The sequence below is a fragment of the Oryctolagus cuniculus genome, chromosome 4, assembly GCF_964237555.1.
Source record: "Oryctolagus cuniculus chromosome 4, mOryCun1.1, whole genome shotgun sequence".
NCBI classification, from domain to species: Eukaryota; Metazoa; Chordata; class Mammalia; order Lagomorpha; family Leporidae; genus Oryctolagus; species Oryctolagus cuniculus.
Window position 1 is genome coordinate 11557424 of NC_091435.1, and position 26213 is coordinate 11583636.

At 44.5% G+C, this 26213-nt stretch overlaps 1 protein-coding gene across 4 annotated transcripts in view; it reads left to right on the top strand.

Annotated features, from left to right (window-relative positions):
* TMEM50B (transmembrane protein 50B) overlaps positions 1-26213 on the top strand; it is a 60527-nt gene that overhangs the window by 22742 nt on the left and 11572 nt on the right. The window contains exons 2-7 of one of the 4 annotated variants that reach the window (XM_008274925.4): positions 1228-1367; positions 5396-5508; positions 6676-6743; positions 11457-11549; positions 14629-14686; positions 18788-20180. In XM_008274925.4, the coding sequence (XP_008273147.1) occupies positions 1269-1367; positions 5396-5508; positions 6676-6743; positions 11457-11549; positions 14629-14686; positions 18788-18833 (477 nt within the window). In that variant the 5' untranslated portion in view covers positions 1228-1268 and the 3' untranslated portion in view covers positions 18834-20180. Of the gene's footprint in view, positions 1-1227; positions 1368-5395; positions 5509-6675; positions 6744-11456; positions 11550-14628; positions 14687-18787; positions 20181-23521; positions 23814-26213 lie in introns of those variants that run through there. The other 3 variants (XM_051833546.2, NM_001171419.1, XM_008274926.4) reach the window with 3 other exon arrangements.

Genomic DNA, 26213 nt, shown 5'->3' on the forward strand with positions numbered 1-26213 from the left:
GGAAGCTGCATTGCCCTCTGTAATCTTAGAAGTGGCATGACAGAAATGATCGCTTCTTCTGTTCCATTGGTCATCTGGTCTTTATTGTTGACCCAGATTCAAGTGGAGCATCATAGATCCACTTCTCTATAGGAGAACTGTCAAAGGGTTTATAGACATTTTAAAACCACAATCCTCATATAGCAAATGGTAAGCTCCCCTTTGTGTCTTAGCACAGTCCAGCATATACAAGGACTTCAAACAGTTCAGGAGAAAGTGGAATTAAAAGTTTATTTTGGTGTAAAAAGTTTTAAAACTCATGCATATGAAGTATCTTCAGAAAGTTCAAGAAAAATGTGTATTATGAAAAAACTATGCATGGACTTCAAAAATTTTTGCATCAACAAACTGATTTTTTATAAAGATAGATTTATTTGAAAGGTGGAGAGACAGAGACCTTTCATCTTCTGCTTCACTTCCCCAGTGGCCACAATAGCCGAGCTGGGCCCACCCAAAGCTAGGAGTAAGGAGCTTCTTCCGGGTCTTCCATGTGGGTGCAGGGCTCCAAGCACTGGATCATCTTCCACTGCTTTCCGAGGCGCATTAGCAGAGAGCTGGATTGGAAGTGGAGCAGCTGGGATTCGAACTGGTGCCCATGTGGGAAGCAGGTGCTGCAGGCAGCAGCTTTACCTGCTACTCCAAGTGGAGGCCCCCCCTCACTCACTGATCTTTTAATTCCATTTCCTGAGCAGAAGTTTCCATTAAAATACCCTCATACATCTGAAAAGGTACTTGATGGAGTACTGAAGTACTGAATTTTTCTTCAATAGCTGTAGTAGAATAGGCCCTAAAGTAAATTTGTGTTTAAAGTTTTAAAAAAGGAGTTAAGAGGGGTGTTCATTTGGCCTAGTATTGGTGCCTGTGTCCCATGTTGGAGTGCCTGAGTTTGATGCCGACTGTATTTCCAGCTCCAGCTTCCTGCTGATGCAGACCCTGCGAGGCAGAGGTGATGCTCAAGTGGTTGGGTTCCTGCCATCCACATGGGACACCTGGATGAGATCCTCTCCTGGCCCAGTCCCTGATGCAGGCATCCGGGGGAGTGAATCAGCAGATTGGAGTTCTCTGTCTATATACCTGTGTATTTCTGTCTGCCTCTAAAATAAAAACATTTAAAAAAGAAAAGAATACATTATTTTGTTTCTTAAAAACATGTCCTTATCTTGATTGTTTTTGTCTTTCTGTTTGTAGGATACAGCATTTAATGAAAAATCCATGATTAAGGTGTGAAAATGGCAGGCTTCCTGGATAACTTCCGCTGGCCAGAATGTGAATGCATTGACTGGAGCGAGAGGAGAAATGCTGTGGCGTCCGTAGTAGCTGGCATATTGGTGAGTGGTGGTTCCTTTGAACTGTGCATACCCTTCTAGAACTATTCACTTCACTTCTGTTTTATATAGACAATTACCAGAGTTCTAGATACTATTACCAAGCAGAATATGCTAGGCCCTTGGTTCCTTTGACTTTGTAAATTTGTTAAACTTAATATCTTCTCTTTGGTTCCAGTTATATTTATCATAATCAGGAGCACTTTAAATTTAATAATCTGTATGTATAGTACTTTTTTTTTTTTTTTAAGGGAAAGGGTTTATTGAGGAAAACCCGACAGACTGGAGGGAAGGGGCGAAGAATGAATGAATGAGAAGGAGAGTGTAAGAGAGAGATCATGAGAGAGAGAGAGAGAGATCAGGAGACAGAGAGAAAGAGCTGCAGAGTACTTTTTTTTATTTTATTTTATTTTATTTTATTTTATCTTTTATTTAATGAATATAAATTTCCAAAGTACGACTCATGGATTACAATGGCTCCCCCCCCCCATACCGTCCCTCCCACCCACAACCCTCCCCTTTCCCACTCCCTCTCCCCTTCCATTCACATCAAGATTCATTTTCGATTATCTTAATATACAGAAGATCAGCTTAGTATACCTTAAGTAAGGATTTCAACAGTTTGCTCCCACACAGAGACATAAAGTGAAAAATAATAGATGATTTTTTTTTTAAATGATGATGAAATCAGATCAGACCTATTGTCATGTTTAATCCCAGTGAGAGTCAAGTTGGGAATTGATAATTTCTTTTTTTTTCTTTCTTTTTTTTTTTTTTTTACAGAAGATCAGTTTAGTGTACATTAAGTAAAGATTTCAACCTTTTGCACCCCCATAGAAACACAAAGTGAAATATACTGTTTGAGTACTCGTTATAGCATTAAGCCTCAATGTACAGCACATTAAGGACAGAGATCCTACATGAGGAGTAAGTGCACAGTGACTCCTGTTGTTGACTTTACAAATTGACACTCCTGTTTATGGCATCAGTAATCTCCCTATGCACCAGTCATGAGTTTCCAAGGCTATGGAAGCCCCTTGAGTTCTCCAACTCTTATCTTGTTTAGACACGGTCATAGTCAAAGTGGAGGTTCTCTCCTCCCTTCAGAGAAAGGCACCTCCCTCTTTGAAGACCTGTTCTTTCCACTGGGATCTCACTCACAGAGATCTTTTTGCCAGAGTGTCTTGGCTTTCCATGCCTGAAATACTCTCATGGGCTTTTCAGCCAGATCCGAGTGCCTTTAGGGCTGATTCTGAGGCCAGAGTGCTATTTAGGACATCTGCCATTCTATGAGTCTGAGCTGCAGAGTACTTTAAAATCTTCTAAGACTCAGAATTTGATGTCACCAAAAATTCTAGATGTGACTCATTGAAAGTCAGAATGTGTAGACAGCAGTAATAACCTTAGTCTGTACTTGAACCAAATCCCACATTGCTATCAGGAAGAGATAACATCTGTGTCCTCAGCTGTAGCCCTGGAGGGGGATGGAAGAGAAAGCTACTTGTGGAGGAAACTATAGCTTCATTTTCTATCATTTTTTTCTTTTTCAACTTTTTATTTTAAAAAATTGTCGGGCTGGCGCGTGGCTCATTAGGCTAATCCTCTGCCTGCGGCGCTGGCACCCCAGGTTCTAGTCCCGGTTGGGGCGCCGGATTCTGTCCTGGTTGCTCCTCTTGCAGTCCAGCTCTCTGCTGTGGCCCGGGAAGGCAGTGGAGGATGGCCCAAGTGCTTGGGCCCTGTACCTGCATGGGAGACCAGGAGAAGCACCTGTCTTCTGGCTTCGGATTGGTGCAGCGCGCTGGCCGTAGCAGCCATTTGGGGGTGAACCAATGGAAGGAAGACCTTTCCCTCTCTCTCTCTCTCACTGTCTAAATCTGCCTGTCCAAAAAAAAAAAAAAAAAAAAAGTCAAGCATATAAATAAATAGAGAGAATGGTATAAAGTTTTCCTCCCCTCTCCTTTCTCATGTACCCATCATCCAGCTTAAAAAAAAAAAATAAGCAGGAAATGGGGCTGGTGTTGTGGCAAGCAGCTAAAGCTGCCACCTACAACACCACATCCCATATGGATGCCAGTTTGTGTCCCAGCTGCTCCACTTCCAATCCAGCTCCCTGCTAATGCTCCTGGGGAAGCAGCAGAAGATGGCCCAAGTGCTTGGGCCCCTGCACCCATGTGGCAGACCTGGAAGAAGCTCCTGGCTCCTGGCTTCAGCTTGGCTCAGTCCTAGCCATTGCAGCCATTTGGGGAGTGAACCAGTGGATGGAAGATATCTCTCTGTCTTTCCTTCTCTGTACCTCTGATTCTGAAGTAAATAAATAAATCTTTTTTTTAATGCAGCAAATCATAACCAATCTTACTTTGGTATTGCATTAACCACTCCCTGCCCCAACTGCATTTTATAAAACAAATTTTAGTGTATGATATTTTAAAATTCATGTTTTTTGCAATTTTTATGTGAGAGGCAGAGAGATTTTTCATCTGTTACTTCACTCCCCAAATGCCTGCAAGAGCCAGGACTGGGTGTTGCTGAAGCCAGGAGCACACTGGTCTCCCATGTGGGTGGCAAAGACCCAGATATTTGCACCCTCACCTGTTGTTTCCCAAGATGTGCATTCACAGGAAGCTGGATCAGAAGCAGAGTAGCTGGATCACAGATCAGGCAGTCACATATGGGTAGTGAATTAACTGCTGAACCAAATACCTACTCTAGACTAATCTCTTTTAATGTGTTCTACATCCAAACTCCAACAGAAAAATCAAGCCAAACAAACAACAACAACAAAAAAAACAGAATAGGAACTGAAGATAATTATGAAGCATTCTGTATGCAAAGTTCTTTTAGATATTTTATTATGGTTTTTTTTCCCCATGATTTCTTTGTGTTTGCTAATTGTTGGAAGAGCACACTTGGCTTTAAATGAGACTGGTCTGTGGCTTTTTTCCTTTTTTTAATGATTTATTTATTTGAAAGGCAGAGTGACAGGGAGAGAGAGAAATATGTCTACTGGTTCACTCCACAAATGGCTGCAACAGAAAGTACTGGGCCAGGAGCTTTTTCCAAGTCTGCCATGTGGGTGCAGGGGCCCTAGCACTTGGGCCATCTTCTGCTACTGCTCTCCCAGATGCATTAGCAGGGAGCTGGATCAGAAGTGGAACAACCAAGGTTGGAACTGGCTCCCATATGGGATGCCTGCATCACAGGCAGTGGCTTTACCTATATGCCACAACACCAGACCTGGAAATTGTTTTTAAAAAAATTTATTTGAGAGGTGGAGAGAGGGACACACACATACACACACATACAGAAAGTGCTTTCATGTGCTGGTTCACTTCTCAAATGCCCACCACAGTTGTGGCTGGGCCAGGGCCAGGGCCAAAGTTGGGAACTGGTAGCTCAGATTACAGTCCAGGTCTCCGGTGTGGATGGCAGGAATCCAGTTACTTGAGCCATCACTGCCCCTTAGGGTCTGCCCTACCAGGAAGCTTGAGTCAGCAACAGAACCCAGGTACTCTAGGGAGCCAGTGCTGTGGTGTAGTCGGTGAAGCTGCTGCCAGCCATGCTGGCATCTCGTATGGCTGCCAGTTCGAGTCCTGGCTGCTCCACTTCTGATCCAACTCCCTGCTAATGCACCTGGGAAAGCAACAGAAGATGGCCCAAATACTTGGACCCCTGCACCCATGTGGGAACCCAGATGAAGCTCCTGGCTTTGGTGGCCCAGTCTGGCTATTGCAAACATTTGGGGAGTGAATCAGCAGATGGAAGATCTCTCTCTCTCTCTCCCTCCCTCTCTAACTCTTTTAAATAAATACATAAATAAATCTTAAAAAAAAAAAAAGCCCAGGTACTGTAATATGGGATGCATGTGCATTAACCACTAGAGTAAAAGCCCGCTCCCCAAAGCAGAAATATTTTGTTTCATTAATGTATTATGTTGCATCAGTGTATTACATTTTAGGAAAAAAAAATTTAAAGAGTAAGTATTGTGCTAAGCAAGAGTTTGAATGTGTCAATAACTTGGGTTGCTTCTTCAGTTTTTTACAGGTTGGTGGATAATGATTGATGCTGCTGTGGTATATCCCAAGCCAGAGCAGTTGAACCATGCCTTTCATACATGTGGTGTGTTTTCCACATTGGCTTTCTTCATGTAAGTATGAAGGTAATTCTCAATCTAAAAGCATTTTTCTCTACTTTTTATTAAATAGCTTTCTAATAAATATATGTCCAACATTATAACAAGAATGAGTGCTGAATTTAGTCAAATATATTGCTAGCACTGTAAGGATTATCCTGTGGTTTTTCTCTTTGTATTTGTTAAATTGCTCAGTTACCATGTTATGTGAGTTCCAAGATAACACATTTTCATCTTCATACCTGGATGTATCTTGCAGTCAGTGGTGTCTTAAAATTATAATTGATAATTTTTTTTCTTTCTTGGCAGTATTAAAAAAGAGTAGTGCATCTCAAAATGCATGGCATCTTAGATTTAATGAAGTATGTTACATTTCTACATTTTTTAGTGGTGAATCATTCTTGAATTTTGTTGTACATTCAGTTTTTGCCATAGGGTATACTTTTTTAAAATGACTGTGTTAATATTTGTGGGAAGGGCAGAACTGGCTTCAGATAAGATTGGTCTGTGGCTTTTTTATTAAATCATTTTCAGTTTTATCAGTTATGCTTTGTGAAAGTTTGGAAGCTTTTCATAGATGTCTTAACAGTTTTTAAAAACAAACATTAAGATTACATAATTTATTCTGTCAGGTGTTTTAAAAAAAGGGTTATGTTATAGAAAGTGGAGCTACTTAAAATGCAAACATGCTGCTAAAAAAAGGCAATTCCTAACAGAAGTAGAAAGAGCAGCTGAATAGTCTTTTTATTGTATGTGAACTAAATTTTATCTGAGTTTAAGAAATGGATCAGAGAAAATCACTTGACTTTTTAACACAAAGAGAAACAATTTAACCTTTGATTATAATGAGAACCTTAAAATGGAATAACTGACACTGGGTCATTCATGTATGAATGTAAAGTGGGCAAAAAAATCAGCAAACTGTCCATTTTTTCAATCTGTGGAGTTAAGTGATAGAAATCTTTTAAAATCTCTTAAGTAAGTGTGTTTTCTAGGTGTACTGCAGGAGAATAAAACTAGTACTTTGTGCTCTAGGATTTTGTTGAGTTAAAATCATGTTCAGTTTAACTCAAATACTGACTTTAGTTAAGAAGGAATCTGTTTCTCTTATGAGTGATGTATAAATATCTGTGAGGATTTTAACAGCATTACAACTCATTGGATGGTTTTGTATTGTTCCAGGATAAATGCCGTGTCCAATGCTCAGGTGAGAGGGGACAGCTACGAAAGCGGCTGTTTAGGAAGAACAGGTAAAGGCACCTTGAGCCCTTTGTGGATGCTGGCAAAATAGAGATTTATTCGCAGAAGAAACAAAGCTTCTCTCTGAGTCTTGGTTCAGGACTGGTGATGATCTTTGTTACTAACTTTTAAAGAAGTCTTAATGTTGTTCACATCTTTAAGAAAGTTAAAGTTGGGTCTGTCATTGTGGTAGAGCAGGTAATATTGCTGCCTGCAGTACTGGCATCCCATATGGGTGCTGGTTCGAGACCTGATTGCTCCACTTCCGATCCAGCTCTCTGCTATGGCCTGGGAAAGCAGTGGAAGATGGCCCAAGTCCTTGGACCCCTGCACGTATGTGGGAGACCCGAAGGAAGCTCCTGGCTGCTGGCTTCGGATTGGCCCAGCTCCAGCTGTTGTGGCCATTTGGGGAGTGAACTAGTGGATGGAAGACCAATCTCTCTCTTTCTCTCTCTCTCTCTCTCTCTCTGCCTCTGCCTCTGCTTCTCTGTCACTCTGCCTTTCAAATAAAGAAAGAAATCTTGAAAAGAAAAAGTTACAGGGGCTGATGCTGTGGCGTAGTGGGTAAAGCCACTGCCTGCAGTGCTGGCATCCCATATGGTGCTGGTTCGAGTCCTGGCTGCTCCATTTCCGATCCAGCTCTCTGCTGTGGCCTGGGAAAGCAGTAGAAGATGGCCCAAGACCTTGGGCCCCTGCACCTATGTAGGAGACCTGTAAGAAGCTCCTGGTTCCTGGCTTCAGGTCGGCACAGCTCCAGCCGTTGCGGCCATCTGGAGACTGAACCAGCAGATAGAAGACCTCTGTTTCTCTCTGCCTAGCCTTCTCTCTCTGTGTAACTCTGACTTTTTTTTTTTTTTTTTTTGACAGGCAGAGTGGACAGTGAGAGAGAGAGACAGAGAGAAAGGTCTTCCTTTTGCCGTTGGTTCACCCTCCAGTGGCCGCCGCGGCTGGCGCGCTGCAGCCAGTGCACCGCGCTGATCCGAAGGCAGGAGCCAGGTGCTTCTCCTGGTCTCCCATGGGGTGCAGGGCCCAAGCACTTGGGCCATCCTCCACTGCACTCCTGGGCCATAGCAGAGGGCTGGCCTGGAAGGGGGGCAACCGGGACAGAATCCGGCGCCCTGACCGGGACTAGAACCCTGTGTGCCGGCGCCGCAAGGTGGAGAATTAGCCTAGTGAGCCGCAGCGCCGGCTATAACTCTTTCAAGTAAATAAATTAATCTTAAAAAAAAAAAGAAATAGTTACTGTATTTTAAAAAAAGATTTATTTATTTACTTGAAAATCAGATTTACAGAAAGGGAGGGAGAGACGGAAAGAGAGAGATCTTCAATCTGTGCTTCACTCTCCAGATGGCCACAACAGCCATGGCTGAGCCATACCAAAGCCAGGAGGCAGGAGCTTCTTTAGGACTCCCGTGTGGGTGGCAGGAGCCCAACAACTTGGGCCATTTTCTGCTGCTTTCGCAGGCCTTATCAGGGAGCTGGGTAGGACCTGAGGCAACCAGGACATGAACAGGTGCCCATACAGGATGCCAGTGTCACAGGTGGTGTCATTACCCACTACGCCACAACACTGGCCTGTGAAGTTACTATTTTTTTGTGTTACACTTCTCAGCATATAGATCAAATGTTACTATTGAAGATCAGTGGATACTGGATTCTAGATTACTTCTCAGTGATTGTGATGGATTTAGTCTTATCCCATATGTTGATCAGTGATGTTACTTACATAGCTATCTGTGAGCTCTAAGAGGGAATAATAGACATGTTAGGCGGGGGCAGGAATCATCCAGGCTGCAGGCTGTATAAGACCTGGAAAATCTTTGTTCTAGCCCTGTCAAGGCAACTGCAGGCAGGACTCCAAATTCAGTAAATCTATAGCAGGCTGATTTTTATTTTGTATGGCCCATGAATGATGTTATAAATATCCAAATGGCTTTTGACAGAAAAAAGGTTCCCCACACCTGTTAGAGGATCAAACCAAGGACTGTAATTTTTTTAAAAGATCTATTTATTTATTTGAAAGGCAGAACTACAGGGGAAGGAGGCGAGAAGAGAGAGAGACATCGTCTGCCCACTGGTTCACTCCCCAAATGGCTGCAATGGCTGGAGCTGAGCTGATCCGAAGCCAGCAGCCAGGAGCTTCTTCTGGGTCTCCCATGCAGGTGCAGGGGCCCAAGCACTTGAGCTATCTTCTGCTTTCCCAGGCACATTAGCAAGGAACTGGATCAGAAGTGGAGCAACTGGGACTCAAACCGGCACCCATACGGGATGCCAGTGCTGCAGGTGGAGGTTTAACCTAATATGCCACAGTGCCTGATGCTTTAAATGCTGATGTGCATTTTGTAACTCCATCTCTGCTGTGATTCCTGGAGAAACGGGGAGAGGAGTACAGTGACAAATGACACGGGAGCCTGAGTTTAAAGTGCACAATGCGTGTGGCTGTGTATGTGTGCTTGTGCTTCCACCTCTTGAGGTAGCTTGTGCCCCAGACTCAGTAGTAATGTTTGCAGGAGGACGAATAAGAAAGTAACTTATTAGGGAGACAGGTCGAAGTACAGAGAGTTTCTGTCTGCTGGTGCACTCCTCAAATGCCTGCAGCAGCTGGGACTGGGCCTGAGCTGATGACAGGAGCAAAAATGCAGTCTAGGTTTGTCATGTGGGTGGCAGCGGCTCATTGCGCTCTCAGTGCTGCTTCCCAGGGTCTGTGTGCGCAGGGAGCTGGAATCAGGAATCAGGTGGCTGTTGAGCCTTGCATTTGCAGCATGAGCTGCAGGTGCCTTAATTGCTTGGCTAAATGCCTGCCTCTGTAGTTTAGTAAGTGGGGTATATAGTGCACGTTCTGCCTAGTGCTTCAAAAATTAAGGGCAAACTCTCTCATAGGAATGCTCAGACGTTGCCACACTAGTCTTTCATGCCACTTACATGGTTTGTTTGTAACTGTACCCATTGAATTCCGTAGGGATTTATAGGAAGGGATCACCAAAAAATACATAGTAGGTGAAACTGTTAAATACTAAAGCTATAAAGAGAAGCAGGAACGCTGTGGGAGATCGTGAGCCCAGAATCTGGGACAAGATGAGTGCCCTTAATTCCTTAACTCTGAGCTTGCTGTAGCCAATGCAGAAAAGGAACGTATCATAGTTTGATTTTTACTAAACAAAAGCATGCTCAATTTCTAAGGAAATGTTTTCTTATTTAATTATATTAGAAAGTTTAACATGTATGACTATACGTAAAGGACATAATGAAAAATAATTCCAAGGATTTTTTATGGTTGTTTTTATTCACATTCCATAAAAGCTGTGATTGGGGTGGGTATTTGGTCTAGTGATAAGATGCCTGCTGGAATGCCCACATCCCATATTAGAATGCCTGGGTTCCAGTCTTAGCTCCGCTCTCAATTCCAGCTTCCTGCTGATGTGCACTGTAGGAGGCAACAAATGATGTCTCAAGTACCTGTGTGCTTGCTACCCATGGAGACCTGGATTGAGTTCCAGTCTCCTAGCTTTAGCCCAGTCCAGTCCAGACTGTTGGGTGCATTTTGGGAGTGAGCCTGTACATGGAAGATTTCTCTCTCTCTCTCTCTCTCTCCCCCTCCCTCCTTCCCTCCCTCCCTCCCTTCCTTCCTTCCTTCCTTCCTCCCCTCCCCTCCCCTCCCCTCCCCTCCCCTCTCCTCTCCTCTCCTCTCCTCTCCTCTCCTCCCCTCTCCCCTCCCCTTCCCTCCCCTCTCCTCTCCTCTCCTCTCCTCTCCTCGCAGTTTACAAGTTACTTTTCTCCAAGGAATGAAACATTACTGTATATTTCTGGAGATTGCTTAGTATTGTGTAAAATTTATATGATTGAAAGACAGTTCTCTCAAATATCACCTGTTCTAACCACACTGAGCTGAGCTTTGATCAGAACTTCTCACATCTCTGCTCATTTAGTAATAGAGTGTTGACAATTGAGACAGATTTAAGTTTTTTTAAAATTATGGGCACTGAGCAGGGTTTTATTTTAACTTGAGCAGAACTGTGTTTTCCCTTATCATGGTGCAGTGGGCTGTCTGTTGACCTGTGAACAGGGACTGGTATAAATGTGTTGAATGCACTCATATGTCTAGATGATCAGTTTCCATACACAATAGGATGGAGGAGATTCCTATGACCTTGAACTTCTCACAAATGTGAGAAGCCACAAGAAACTTGGATTTGCTCTTGAAGAATGGCAGCTAGGTGCTGAGTATCTTGCTGAGTCAATGGTGTGATTCTACAATCTTACCATTTACTAAAAAGAGGACAAATTGGACCATGTTCATTTGATGTTTCTCATTTCTGTGTGACGATGCCTATCTGAAATACAGTGGCCACTTGCGACAGAGCAGTTGCTTTGATAGCATACAGAACAGGGTAGTTTTTCAGCTAGGGTCTAATCAGTTTAGTCAGATTATTATTAATGAAGCGTTCCTGTTTTACTTTACTCAGGTAGCAGTTTCTAGAGCCAGTATGAATCTGACTTGCCTTCTGTTTTCCTTTCTAGGTATGGTTTAATTCCTTTTAGTTTTGGAGTTTTGTTGTGTTTTTAAACTTCATTCTTTCAACTGTATTAACAGATTTATATAAATATGTGTTTATCTTTGATATGCAAAATATGCATGTATTATGCCAACAGGGTTTTGGTGTTGCGTGTTCCTGAGACATAGAACTGCACAAATGAGCAGCATTCTAAAGCCTCTCTCCACACAGGTGCTCGGATTTGGCTCTTCATTGGTTTCATGCTGATGTTTGGGTCACTCATTGCTTCCATGTGGATTCTTTTTGGTGCATACGTTACCCAGAGTAAGTGTGTCTTCCTCTTTTCTTTCCTAGGGCACATTCAGAAGTCTTTTCTGTTTGGGTCAGTCTGTTTATTCCACCTGGAATAAAATTTAGTGTAATTGCTCCTTTAAGTTGAAAATATGCCCCTGTGTGAAGATACGCCCGTTGTTCAATAAAGTGTATTATTAACATCCTATTATAGAAGGGTGCCCTGCCTGGGAATCCCAGCCACTGCCAAGCTGCCCCTGCGTCAGCTCAGTTTCTGGTTTCTTTCTTACCTCAGACAGCCAGACTGCTCTGACACCAGAAACCCCTTTTCTGGGGTTGCAGTGGTAGAAGTGTACAGTCAATCCCCCTGTTCACAATGCTCAAGTCACAACATGTTGAGAGTCAAATTTTTCTTAACCAACCTTCAGGTAAAACCTGACTGAAACTGACATGAGGCTCATTATGATCTTTGGCTTATAATGTGTTAGTGTTCAGCTGTTTTATTACAAGAACAAATATGGATGTTTTTGGTTATGGGATGATGGTCCAGACCCAGCTGGGGTGCTACATATATATGCTTTGAGTTAGAGTTCTTCACTTGGAAATACATGAATTCCAAACAAATCTTGCCCAAGGATTTCAAGTAAGGAGTACAGATTCTGACTTTTTTTTTTTTTGGGACAGGCAGAGTGGACAGTGAGAGAGAGAGCAGAGAGAAAGGTCTTCCTTTGCCGTTGGTTCACCCTCCAATGGCCACTGTGGCTGGCGCGCTGCGGCTGGTGCATCGCGCTGATCCGAAGGCAGGAGCCAGGTGCTTTTCCTGGTCTCCCATGGGGTGCAGGGCCCAAGGACTTGGGCCATCCTCCACTGCACTCCTGGGCCATAGCAGAGGGCTGACCTGGAAGGGGGGCAACCGGGACAGAATCCGGTACCCCGACCAGGACTAGAACCCGGTGTGCCGGCGCCGCAAGGCGGAGGATTAGCCTAGTGAGCCACGGCTCCAGCTAGATTCTGACTTCTTTAATTCTACCAACAAGCACTTCTTTTCAGTCACAAGTATAAAGGGAGCTTTTTTTAAGGGCAGGACTGAAGATTGATGCAGAAACAGCTGATGGTAGAATGAGCTCTTATCACACTTTTCTGATTTTCTGACTGTGCCAAGTACCATAGCTTTCCATGTATTAGGGTTGAAAAGCAGAAGCAAAATAAATTAAAATTAAAAAAATTTTCTTTTCATTTTATTTGAAAGACAGAGAGACAGAGATCTTGCATCACTGATTCACTACCCAGATGCCCACAGTAGCCTGGGCTGGGCCAGGCAGAAGCCAGGGGCTGGGACTCAATTCATGTCTCTCACGTGGGTGGCAGAGACTCAAGTACTTGGTCCATAGCTTTTTCTTAAAGATTTACTTATTTATTTGAAAGAATTAGAGAGAAGCAGAGAGAGAGAGAGAGAGAGAGAGAGAGAGAGAGATATCTTCCATCTGCTGATTCACTCCCCAAATGGCTGCAATGACTGCAGCTGGTCCAGGCCGAAGCCAGGAGCCAGGAACTTCTTCTAGGTCTCCCACGTGGCTGTAGGGGCCCAAGGACTTGGGCCATCTTCCTAGGCACATTAGCAGGGAGTTGAACCAGTGCCCAAATGGGATGCTGGTACCTCAAGTGGTAGCCTTACCCGCTTCACCACAGCGCCCTCTGTCTAATATTTTTAAGGAACATTTATAGTTTTACAGAAGTTGGTTATCCACAGATTTAAGTACAATGATGTGTTGCTTAACACATAACAGGGATAAGTTCTGAAATAGGCATTATTTGGCAATTTTGTCATTGTGTACCTACACAAACTAAAACAGCTATGATGTCACTCATCAATAGAATCTATGGTACCACAATCTTATTTGTGTTCTATTGTTGACTGAAATATTGTCATGTGGTGCCTGACTGTAGTCTCTCATGTTTTGCTTTTGCTTCTTCTGAAGATAGTAACCATTTCTTCATGGATGGATTCAGTGAAAGAACATAATTATGCATTGTATGATCCTTTTTTTTTTAAAAAAAAAAAAGGATTTATTTATTTGAAAGACAGGACAAGAGAGAATGAGAATAAGTGAGGGAGAGATCTTTTGTCCACTGGTTCATTCCCTAAAGGCTGCAACAGCCAGATCTGTGCCAGGCTGGAGCCAGGAGCCAGGATCCAGGAACTCAATCTGGGTTTCCTTTGTGGGTGGCAGGGGCCCAAGGACTTGGGGCTGTCTTCTGCTCCTTTTTAGGTGCATTGGCAGGGAGCATCTGGCACTCTGATATGGGGTACCAACATCACAAGTGGTAGCTTAACCCACTGTACCACAGCCCAGCCCCTTTAATGATCCTTTTTATATGTGTCATATTTGCACTAAAAACTCCTGAATTGATTAAAGAAAATAAATAGACTGCTAAATAATCAAGAACTTAATTTGTGTCTTTTTACTATTTTGTATTTCTGTCTTGGCCATAGGAAGCAAAGGAACACAAGGGTGCTTCCTTTGTCTTTTTTATTCTGTTTTATTTATTTGAGGAGCAGAGAGAGTGTGAGTATTTGTGGGAGTGTGTGCACACACACACATCTGCTGGTTTGTCCCCTTGAATGCCTCAATGGCTGGGACTGGCCTGGGCTGAATCTAGGTCTCCCACATGATTAGCAGATACCTAATTACTTGAGTCATCACTGATGCCACCCAGGATCTGCATTAGCAGAAAGCTGGAACCAGGAGCAGAGATTCACAGTGAACCCAGGCTGTCCAGTTTGGGATGTGGGTGTTTAACTGGCATCTTAACTGTTAGGCTGAATGCCCATCTCCCCATCCCGGAGATCAGCAGTTTGATGCAGCTAGAACCATAGCAGTAACTTTAGAGAAAAAGGAAGTCTGCATTCATTGACTTTTATCCTGGGTGAGAGCAGTCCTTTGTTTTTGGAGAGTGAAATGGATATTTTGTACTTCACTTTCATTATTGATGTCTTTGGTGAATAATAATTGTATGTTATGATCTACAGAGTGTGTCATTAGGGGTGGCACACTTTTTTGTGATCATTTGTCTTTGTAATCTTCTAATCTGTTTTACTTCGTATATGCAGATACTGATGTTTATCCAGGACTAGCTGTGTTTTTTCAAAATGCACTCATATTTTTTAGGTAAGTTGCTTAATTTCTTTTCCACACCTATAACATTTACAAAATGTCTGCTTTATTATAAGAGCAGCATGTACACAGAACATGTTTAAAACCCTGGATAAGTTACAGTGCATAGAACTTTTTTAATACGTGAAAACTCACTTTACGTAAGAGCATAGTAAGCTTTTTAATTAGGGAATATGCTGTGTGCCAAGATCTCAGCAGCGGGGTGCTTTATGTATGCCACCTTTTAATTCTCTTTTCTTTTCTTAAAAGATTTATTTATTTATTTGAAAGTTAGAGTTAGAGTGAGAGAGAGAGAGAGGTCTTTCATTGACTGGTTCACTCCCAGATAGCTGCAACGGCCGGAGCTAGGCCGATCCAAAGCCAGGGGCCAGGAGCTTCTTCCAGGCTCCCACTCAGGTGCAAGGGCCCAAGGACTCGGGCCATCTTCCACTGCGTTCCCAGTCCATAGCAGAGAGCTGGATTGGAAGTGGAGCCGTAGACTAGAACTGGCACCATATGGGATGCTGGCATTGCAAGCGGAGGCTTTTTTTTTTTTAAGATTTTTATTTATTTTATTTGAGAGTAGAGTTACAGACAGTGAGAGGGAGTGATAGAGACAAAGATCTTCCTTCTGTTGGTTCACTCCCCAGTTGGCCACAATGGCCAGAGCTGCACCAATCCGAAGCCAGGAGCCAGGAGCTTCTTCCCGGTCTCCCATGTGGGTGCAGGGGCCCAAGCACTTGGACCATCTTCTGTTACTTCTCAGGCCATAGCAGGAGCTGGATCGGAAGAGGAGCAGCTGGGACTTGAACCAGCGCCCACTTGGGATGCCAGCGCTTCAGGCAGAGGATTAACCTACTGCGCCACGGCGCCGGCTTCAAAGGCTTTTTATCCATTACACCACAGTGCCGGCCCCTTAATTTCCTTTTAATGATCTTAAGATCATTATCTGTGGGTACTTCAGTTTGTGAAAAATGGAATTAAAATATATTTATATTGGTGTGAAAAAACTTTCAAATCTGTGCATATAAAGGATCTTCCAAGAGTTCATGAAAAATATGTATTATGAAAAAGCTATAGGGGCCGGCGCTGTGGAGTGGCAGGTGAAGCCGCTGCCTGCAGCACCCTCTTCCCACATGGGCTCTGGTTGGAGTCCTGGCTGCTCCACTTCTGATCCAGTTCTCTGCCATGGCCTGGGAGAGCAGTAAGAAGATGGCGCTAGTCCTTGGGCCCCTGGACCTGCTTGGGAGACCTGAAAGAAGCTCCTGGCTCCTGGCTTCCAATTGGAGCAGCTCTGACTGTTGTGGCCATTTGGGGAGTGAACCAGCAGATGGAGAACCTCTCTCTTTCTCACACTCTCACTCTCTTTCTAACTCTGCCTCTCAAATAAATAAATAAAATCTTAAAAAAAAAAAAGCTATGCATAGATTTCAAATTTCTTTGCACCATTTTTTTAAAAGATTTATTTATTTGAAAGGCAGAGTTACAGAGAAAGAGACAGATCTTTCATCTACTGGTTCACTCCCTGGCTAGGCCAGGCCAAAGCTGCAATCCTGGAACTCCATTTAGGTCTCATGTGAGTGGCAGGGGCCCAAGCACTTGGACCATCCTCTGCTGCTTTACCAGGTGCATTAGCAGGGAGCTGGATCTGAAGTAGAGCAGCTGGGAGCTTACATGGGATGCCACTGTTGCAGGCTACAGCCTAACCTGCTGTGCCACAATGCTAGCTCCTAAACTTACTCTTTTTTTTTTTCTTCCCACATTCCCAGTGCTATGGTTTGGAGCTCAAAGGTGGTTGTTGTTGTTAGATTTAATTAATTAATATATTTTTATTAGTATAAAGAGAACAGGTTCTATGTATTTCATAGGTATAATTCTAAGAAGATAACCATCTTTCCCTGTTTCCCTCTCTCCCTCCCTCAAACCCCCTCCTTCCTTGCTTGTCTTTTTAATTTTTGCAAAAACATACTTCCAGTCCACTCTATAATCACAGGCTTAATGTACCTGTAACCATAATATTCAACAAATAAAAAGACCACAGTTTCACAGGAGTATAAACAAGAGCTAAAAACAACAATAAAATCACAAGATGCCTGTTTCATTCCTATACATTTTTTTTGTATTCTGTTTTAACTAGCACGTATCAGAGAAAGCATGATATTTGTCTTTTTGGGACTGGCTTATTTCACTAAGTATAATGGTTTCCAGTTGTATCCATTTTATGGCAGAATAAGGATTTCAATCTTTTATGGCTGAGCAGCATTCCAGGTGTGCGTGTACACACACACACACACACACACGTACACACACACCACATTTTCTTTGTCCAGTCATCAGTAGACGGACATCTGGGTTGATTAAGTTTTGAAAAGATTTGAAAGAGTTAGAGAGGGAGAGACAAAGAGAGATATCTTCCATTTGCTGATTCATTCCCCAAATGACCTCAGTGGCCGGAGCTGAAGTCAGGTACTTGTGCCATCTTTCACTGCTTCCCCAGGCACACATCTGCAAGATTGGAAGTGGGACAGCTAGGATGGGAACCAGTGCCCATGTGGGATTTGGCATCGCTTGTGGTGACTTAACCCACTACAACACAATGCTGGCCCCACTTATTTTATTATTTAATAGGCAGAATGACACACAGTGAGAAAGAAATCTTCTGTCCACTGGTTCACTCCCCAAATGCTAATAGCAGCCAGGATTGGGCCAGGCTGAATCCAGGAGCCAGGAACTCCATCTGGGTCCTCCCGTGTGTGTGGCAGGAAATCAAGTACTTCCGTCATCACCTGCTGCTTTTCAGACACATTATCAGGGAGCTGCATCAGCAGTGGAGCAGCCAGGACTCGACTGGCACTCCCATATGGGATGTTGGCATCACAAGTGACAGCTTGACCCACTGTGCCGCAATGCTGGCCCCCTTGAACATGAGCTCTTAGGGGATACTGGAGTTACAAGCAGGGGCCTAACCATCTGTGCTATAACACTGGCCAACATGAAGACATTTTAGATAATATTTAGGAATTAAAGTTTGGATTCAGCTCTTTGTAGTGGTAGAATCTGCATAAATACAGTTGAATGAATAGAAACCTTGTCTGCATTTAAGGCCTGGGCTCAGGTAGACGGTGAGAGTGGCATCATCTGTGTGCTCTGTCCAGAGGCTGGCCTGCCTGTGGGATGCCTTTGTGCTGGGCCAGGTGCAGCCCACTAGGGAGCCGCCTCTCCTGCTTCTCTGGCCACTCTTCCTGTTTCCTTTGCATGCTGATCTTCCACTCCATTACCACTATGGCTCTGTTTTGGACTTTCTCTTCTCTTGTTATTTTTGTCTCTGGTTGAGCTCAAATGCTTAGGACTTCAATTATTGCTTATCAGCTGATGAGTCACAGATGTCCTTCTGGGAGTGAACCACTTATCCAGACTCCTCTTAACATCCCTTCTTTGCTGACATTTCAAACCCATCACTCAGCATGCCTGAAACTCAACCCCTGGTCTCTCAGTGTCCTAGTTTTTCTGCCTCCCTGCCTCCTACTTTGCTGATATAATTCTCACCCTTCCCAGGAAAGCCTTCCCTGACCTCTGCCTAGGTCGGATCTATCCTTGTATTGCACTGTTATGATACTATGTGCCTCTCCTTTATAGCACTTATCTGTAGCTGAAATTTTACATGTATTTATTAGATTATCTCCCTCACAACTGTTAGTTCCATTAGGGCAGAGATCTGTCTGTTTTACTCTCAATCACATCCTTGCTCTTTGCCAGAAGCCTGGTGCGTAGCCAGTGCTCAGGGCACTGTCATTATTTGTTAAAGGACGGAAGAATTACAGCCTGAGCTGCTTTGATGTTTCAGTGGCTGTAGCTCAGGTGTGGTAGACTCCTAGAGATGTACAATGGCCCTATGTAGTAACTTTCCAGGCGCTAAGAATGAGTGCTTAATTAAGCTCAGCTGTTAGTTAACAGCTTTACAAAGTAAGAAAATTCAGACCAGTAGCACCATGATCTTTAATTTCATTTTTAAAATTAAGGGGATCGGGGAGGTACCTGTCAAAGCTATGGAGAAAATGAATTCTGTGTTGCTTCCCCATATGCTTTTTCTTCATGACTGTTTCCATATCTTTCTAGCACTCTGATCTACAAGTTTGGAAGAACTGAAGAGCTATGGACCTGAGATTGCTTCTTAAATCACGTTTTCCTTTTGCTACTTCCTATTTGTAGATAAGTTTGTATTGCTCACTATGATTTACACATTGCCAAACGGAATGGATTGTACACTCAGTTTTGTTTCTTTACCTTTTTATGCCCTGAGTTTTGAAATAGTTTTATGAACTCTGTCCTTTTTTTTTCATTGACCAGACTGTTAATATGTACATAATATAAGACTATTTAGGTTGGATAATGACTGTCAGTTTTTTATTCCTCAGACTTTAAGCTTGATTCCTTCCCTGAGCCAGGGTTGCGTCATCTTGTCCTGTGGAGGTAACTACTCTAATGTCTCTCTCTGATTTCTGAAGCTGTGCAGAAACTATAGCTCCACGTATCTGGAAAAAGCTGTGAGCCATTAAAAGAGGCATTTCCACAAGTTGTAATTTATTTTGGCTTAAAAAGGAGAATTTTTTTAAAGGAAAATGTGTTATTATGTGTTAAAGAAGTGGACTTTTATATGAAGATTTTTTAAATGCCTGAAGGAGTGCTTTTGAAAGCCTCTTTTAAAAAGAATTCTTCTAACATGACTTTATTTGAGAAGGGATGGTCCGTGATGAAGTACGCTCAGCTTCTCATGGCTAACGGAAGCAGGCTGCAAGGCAGCTCAGCCGCAGGCCCTCCTAGGAGCGGCTCATGCAGTCTCCTGGGGCTGTCCCTGGCTGGTCCTTATCTGATGGCACCCAGGAGCAAGCACATGCGAGACAACTGCAGTTTCAAAGCATGGCTCCTATAACAAAAAGTGGAATGATTAGTTTAAAGATAATCACTTCTTCCCAAATGGAATTATTATAACCTTGTAAAAAAAATGTAGGCGTTTCATCCAGTTGTTATGACTGCAAGTCTCTTTCTGCTCCAGCTCTCAAGCGCTGGGTGAATGTTTCTGTGAAATACATCTTCAGTTTGGAAGTCCACACTCCAATCAGAAACGTCTTCCACAGAGTTTGACATGCCGTGTTTGTGCTCTGCGTTCCTGTGGGCCTTTATTGCTGCTTCTACTCTCTGCATTTTGTGTTGCACTTCTTTATGGAGCTTTGCGTTGTGAGCCAGGAGACCAGTGGTGGTCTACGCAGCTCCTAATGTCAGCCTCAGTCTGCATCCTTCTCTCCTCTTACTGTGCACAGCTAATGAAGCAGTTGCCGAGTGCTGTGCCTTCGTCTAGAAGCCATCTTGTTTGACTGCTTCTTTCTTTGTTGTTATTTTTTGCTCAAAATTATCAGTACACTTTGTCTTGCATCCAGTAAACTATAAGAGTATTTACTTGCTTCCATTGTCATAGCCTGTTGCAATAAATATTATTTCTCACACACTGTAATATTGTTCAGTTTTTGGAGAAAATGAAGCATAAAAATTGGTTTGTTATTTATTTTTCCATTATTGAGGTAGACCTGATTAAAGAAAGACTTCTTTTACATTTAACTAATTATTTGAAAGTCAGAGAAACCGAGACAGATCTTCCATCCCCTGACTTACTTCCCAAATGCCCTCAACAGCTGAGGTTGGGCCAGGCTGAAGCCAAGAGCCTGGAACATTTGCAGGGAGCTGGACCAGCAGTGGAGCAGCCGAGGCTAGAACTGGAACCCATGTGGGGTGCCAGCATAGCAGGACACAGCTTAATCTTGCTGCATTACAATGCTGGCCCCCGTATTCACTCATAGAAAAAATGGGATCCTTAATAATCACTTAAAAACACATGATTCACTTAATAGAGTTCTTACCCCTATACAGGTTCAGAAGCTGTTGAATATGAGTGTCCACTTTTACCAGAACATTCTATTTTATTACTTAGTTTTAAAAAATCAATCATTTGGGAGACAGCATGACAAAGAAACAGAGAGCTCCTATCTGTTGACTCATTCCCTAGGTGCCCACAGGTGGAGGTGGGCCGAAGCTGGGATTCAGGAATGCAATCCAGGTCTCCCATGTAGGTGACAAGAACCCAATAACTTTGAGCCTTCACCTGCAAGCTTGCAGGAAGCTCAGATGTCTATCAAACCAGACACTCCAGTGTGGGATGTGGCCATCCCAAACAGCAGCTGCACCACTGGGCAAATGCCTTTCCCCGAAATCCCTGTATTCCTTGTGTTGTTTTGCCACTGATGAAAAACACAGGTGATATTTTTCCATTATATAACTTTTTTCTCTATAAAGAAGACATTGAAGGCCGGCGCCGCGGCTCACTAGGCTAATCCTCCGCCTTGCGGCGCCGGCACACTGGGTTCTAGTCCCGGTCGGGGCACCGGATTCTGTGCCGGCTGCCCCTCTTCCAGGCCAGCTCTCTGCTGTGGCCAGGTAGTGCAGTGGAGGATGGCCCAAGTCCTTGGGCCCTGCACCCCATGGGAGACCAGGATAAGTTCCTGGCTCCTGCCATCGGATCAGCGCGGTGCGCTGGCTGCAGCGTGCTGGCCGCAGTGGCCATTGGAGGGTGAACCAACGGCAAAGGAAGACCTTTCTCTCTGTCTCTCTCTCTCACTGTCCACTCTGCCTGCTCCCCCCCCAAAAAAAAAAAAAAAACACACACACACACACACACTTCCATTCTTGGCAGGGATGATGCTGGACCTCCTATTGCTAGGTTTCCTCCAGTGTCCCAAACTCAAAAAAAAAAAAAAAAAAAAAAAAAAAGACATTGAAAGATGGGTGATCTGAAGCAGTAATTTGACCAGTTGAGCAAGAATCTCCAAGAGTGTTGGACCCAGATGCACTGAACCCATGTTCTCTCTGGGTTCTCCTGATGGGAAGAGTGTGGCCTTGTTTACTTTTCACTCTGGAAGTGACTCAGTTATTGTCTGCACATATCCTCGAATATCAAGAGAGTCCCAGGGATACAGATAAATTTGCCAGCAGGTAAACTTAAAACTGTGAAATCTGAGGACTGGAGTTGTGGTGTAGTGGGTTAGGCCACTGCCTCTGACACCGGCATCCCATATGGGCACTGACCCAAGTCCCAGCTACTTTACTACCAATCCGGCCTCCTGCCGCTGCTGGCCTGGGAGAGCAGCCAAGTTCCCTGACACCCATGTGGGAGACCCAAAGACCATGTGGGAGCTCCTGGCTCCTGACTTTGACCTGAGACCCAGCCCTGGCCGCTGCAACCATGTGGGGAGTGAACCAGCAAATTGAAGACCTCTCTATCTACCCCCCACCCCATAGCTCTGCCTTTCAAATAAATAAATAAATAAAAAAAATAAAATTGCAAAATCTGAGTAATGAAGAAACTTGTGACTAAGGGGCTGTTACTGACTTGTTTTCCTTTCACATAGTCTTACTTGTTCGTCATTCCTGTTTTGACCCATCAGTCAGCCTAATCATTGGCTAGGCCCCCCATCACGGTGTCGTTTTTCCATTCCACACTGATAGCTAACATTTACCGAGAACGCCCTGTGATCCGCGTATTGCCTCATGTAATTCTGATAATTTGGAGGCAGGAATGGTGGTGCAGAGAGGCTGAGTAACACGCCCTCAGGTTGGGGGTCATGGCTCAGACTTTCCCTCTGAATACAAAGCCCTGCTCTTGATGGAGCTGGTTACAGAACATGGATGATCTCTTTAGAACCAGGGAGGAAGTGTGTGTCAAAGAAGGGTGGGAAACCATGCACTGAACTAGGTCAAAACATCCTCTTTTCCTGTAAAGTTTTTTCTTGATTACTTGAGAGACAGAGCTCCTGGTTCCTGGCTCATTCCCTGGACCTGCAGGGGCTGGAGTTGGGCTAGGCCAAGGCCAGGAGCTGGGAGCTCAGCCCTGTCTCCCACATGAGCGCCAGAGACTCCAGTAGAACATATCAACAGGAAGCTGGAGGGGGAGTGGGGCTGGGACTTGAATGGAGGCGTCTGCTGGGAGATGCCCGGGTCCTGTAGAGTTTCCTAGCACTTTTTCTAAGTGCATTGCAGGGTTGGAGGAGACGTGTCAGTGAATATGGTGCCTTCTGTACTTGAGGTTTGGAAGTTTACCTCCTGAAGCACTCTGAGAAATGGGTTCTCAGGAAACTGCTGCTGTGGTGGCTGTAGAGAGAGAAAGGGGATTAACAAACCGAGGGAAATGTTTAGGTGGACAGCACTGGCCTGGGGCTGACTCTGGCCAGTGTGAGTATGGGAGAATAAAGCTGGCGATGAACAACAGTTGGAAGCATTCTCCCTGTTGCATTGTCACTAGGGACTCTGGATTTGGAGTTGGGATCTTGAGGGAGTGTGGGTTTATGTTTAGGTTGGTTAACTTCTCGTTCTGGCACTGCCACTGATGTATGTGGCTCTGAGACTGTTTCCCTAACTGTGAATGTGTTCGAGAACTAACCGGAGGAAAAGCCTCTCATAGTTCTGGAAATAATGATCAATAAATGTGGGCCCTTCTTACCTTCCCTGGTGGCTTTCCTGGACCGGGTGTTTCTTTACCTGATGGCTTTTTAGCTTATGGCCACAAGGTGGCGCGCCACATCAAGAAAAACAAAAGTCCCAAGTTGGTTTTTTTTTGTTGTGTGTGTGTGTGTGTGTGTGTGTGTGTGTTTTTTTTAAAGATTTATTTATTTATTTGGAAGAGTTACACACAGAGAGAAGGAGAGGTCTTCCATCTGCTGGCTTACTCTCCAACTGGCCGCAACGGGCAGAGCTGTGCCTATCCGAAGCCAGGAGCCAGGAACCTCTTCTGGGTCTCCCACACAGGTGCAGGGGCCCAAGGACTTAGGCCATCCTCTACTGCCTTCCCAGGCCATAGCAGAGAGCTGGATTGGAAGTGGAGCAGCCAGGACTCGAACCAGCGGCGGTATGGGAATGCCGGCACTGAAGGCGGCAACTTTACCTGCTACACCACAGCGCCTGCCCCCTCAGTTTGGTTTTGTTTTGAGCCTCTTGGTGCTTATTAGTTTGTAGCAATTGTATCAGATTAAACCATTCCACATAGGAGTGTTTGGTAAGTCAACTGTATATATTTACTTCCACAATACAAATTGTATATTTAGATGCTGATTAACTTTTTACTTTGCAGCACCTTGGGGGTCCGAGATAAGGCACCAAAAGAACAGAGAACTCAGGCAGAAGCTTCAGTCAGGGGTCCCAGATGGCGCCGTTTTCCCACATTGGCTTTTTTCCTAAATTTTTACGCTGCCTCTTTACCCTTGAATACTTGTGTGTATGTTTTCCTCAAAATATGACTGAAATAAAATCCCAGAACCAGGATCCAGCACTATGCACCTTCTTCAGATGGTGCCAATTGCCCCACTAGTTCGCTTTAAAGAAAAAATCTTTTTGTTCTAGGGTGCAACCCAGGGACACACGTTGCATTTAGTTGTGATGTCCCGCTAGTGTCTCTTGAATTTAGAACAGTTCTCCAGTGTTTGGCTTTTGTGACTGGGCATTGGAACCGGGGCACCTGTAGTGGCTCTTGTTAACTGGAAGATCCAAGTCTGATTGAAGAATCAAGGTTATTCAGTGAGTCAGACTAAGGATTTGAACCCAGGAACCACAGGACAGGTGCCCGAGTTATCAGCCTGGTTTCAGGTTTTATACTTTTCTTATGGGTAAGTACATGCATTGCATCAGGTTTAAAAATACAAATTTATATGTGTTTATGAATCACATTGGAAATCAAAGAATGCCTCAATGACAATTGAAGAACACTTGGTGATAGCTAAGAGTTGACTTTTTTAAAAACAAGATTTATTTTGTTTATTTGAAAGGCAGAGTGGCAGAGAAAGGAGGGACAGAGAGAAAAAGAGATCTGTGTCTGCTGGATCACTCCCCAAATGGCTTCAATGGCCAGGTCTGGTTCAGAAGCCGAAGCCAATAGCCTGGAGCTCCTTCCAGGTCTCCCATGTGGGTGGGAGGGGCCTAAGCATTTCGGCCAACTTCTGCTGTTTTCCCAGGTGAATTAGCAGACAGCTGGACCGGAAGTAGAGTAGGCTGGATTTGGCCCAGCACCCATTTGTGATGCCAGCCGCACAGGTGGTGCCTTAACCGGCTGCACTGCAGCATTGGCCCCGACTTGATTGCCGAGGAAGGAGGAACATACTGTTCCCACGCTCATCCCCACATGGGATGTGCTCTGTATGCAGGCGGAGGCACATAGCAGGATCATTAATCACTTCCTGCAAGGCCCTCCGACAAGCGCTCACCACTCCTTCCTAAGGAACCGCACACACTTCTCTGCCAGTGGCTGAGGTTTCCGTGGGCACGGTTGAGCTTTGTTGAGAGGCCTTGTTCGTGTGGGCATAGCTGCAGGGACGGCATCCTGGCTGCCTGAGGCCTCTTCAGGGTTCAAGTTCCACAGCACCTGTGTTCCGTGTAGGCAGACAGCAGCCCTGGGGCTGTGCAGTGCACAAGCTGCAGGAGTGTGTTCGTGGCCTTGGCTACTGCTGCTCCACGTCTTAGCAGTGGCATGGGGCTGGCCACTTGAGAAGCATTTGGGGCTCTCTGGAAGGTACACACTTGTACTGGGGTGCACAGCAACATTTCAGAACGAAGCAAACTGGTTTAACTGCCTGATTGAGGTTTGTGCCAGGTAAGATTGTGCCTGCATGTGTACCATGATCTCCCAGTCCTGCCTGGATGCAACAGCTCTTTTAGGATTTAGGTCCTCTCAAAGGCACTTTTTTTTTCTCCCCAAAGATTTATTTTATTTATTTGAAAGGCACAGAGAGAGGGAGAGACAGAAGAGAGAGATTTTTCATCCTCTGGTTCACTCCCCAAATGGCTGCAAAGGCCGGGGCTGGGCCAGACTGAGGCCAGGAGCCAGGAGTTTCTTCCAGGTCTCCTACATGGGTGCAGGGACCCAAGCACTTGGGCCACCTTCCACTGCTTTCCCAGGTGCATTACTCATTACAGAGAATATGGCAAATGTTTTTATTCACCAAGGATGCAAAAATGAAGTGAGTTAAGTGATTTTTTACATTTATTATACATTGTTATCCAGGTCTGGGCCAGGCCAGAGCCAGCAGCGGGAAACCCCATCCTGGTCTCCCACGTGGGTGGCGGCCCAAGCACTTGGGCCATCATCTGCTGCTTTCCCAGGATGCGTCAGCAGGGAGCTGGATCAGAAGCAGAGCAGCTAGGAATTGAACCGGCATTCACATAAGAGATGCTGGTGTCACAAGTGGTGGCTTAACCTGCTGCACCACCACACCTGCCCCCTTTCCCTTTATTTTTGATGATGAAGGAGCCAGAGAAGCCCAAGCCACCTGCTTCTATACTAGGATGAATTTCTGGGCTGTGTCATTCTCCATTTTGTACAGCGCTGGCAACTTGCCCAGACCGGAATTCTCTCCCAAGCAATGGCTGTCCCAGGACCCTCTGTCCCACATCCTCCAAGTGCAGCCAGCTGTCTTCCCTCACCACAAACTGGAAACAGGAAGAAGCCACT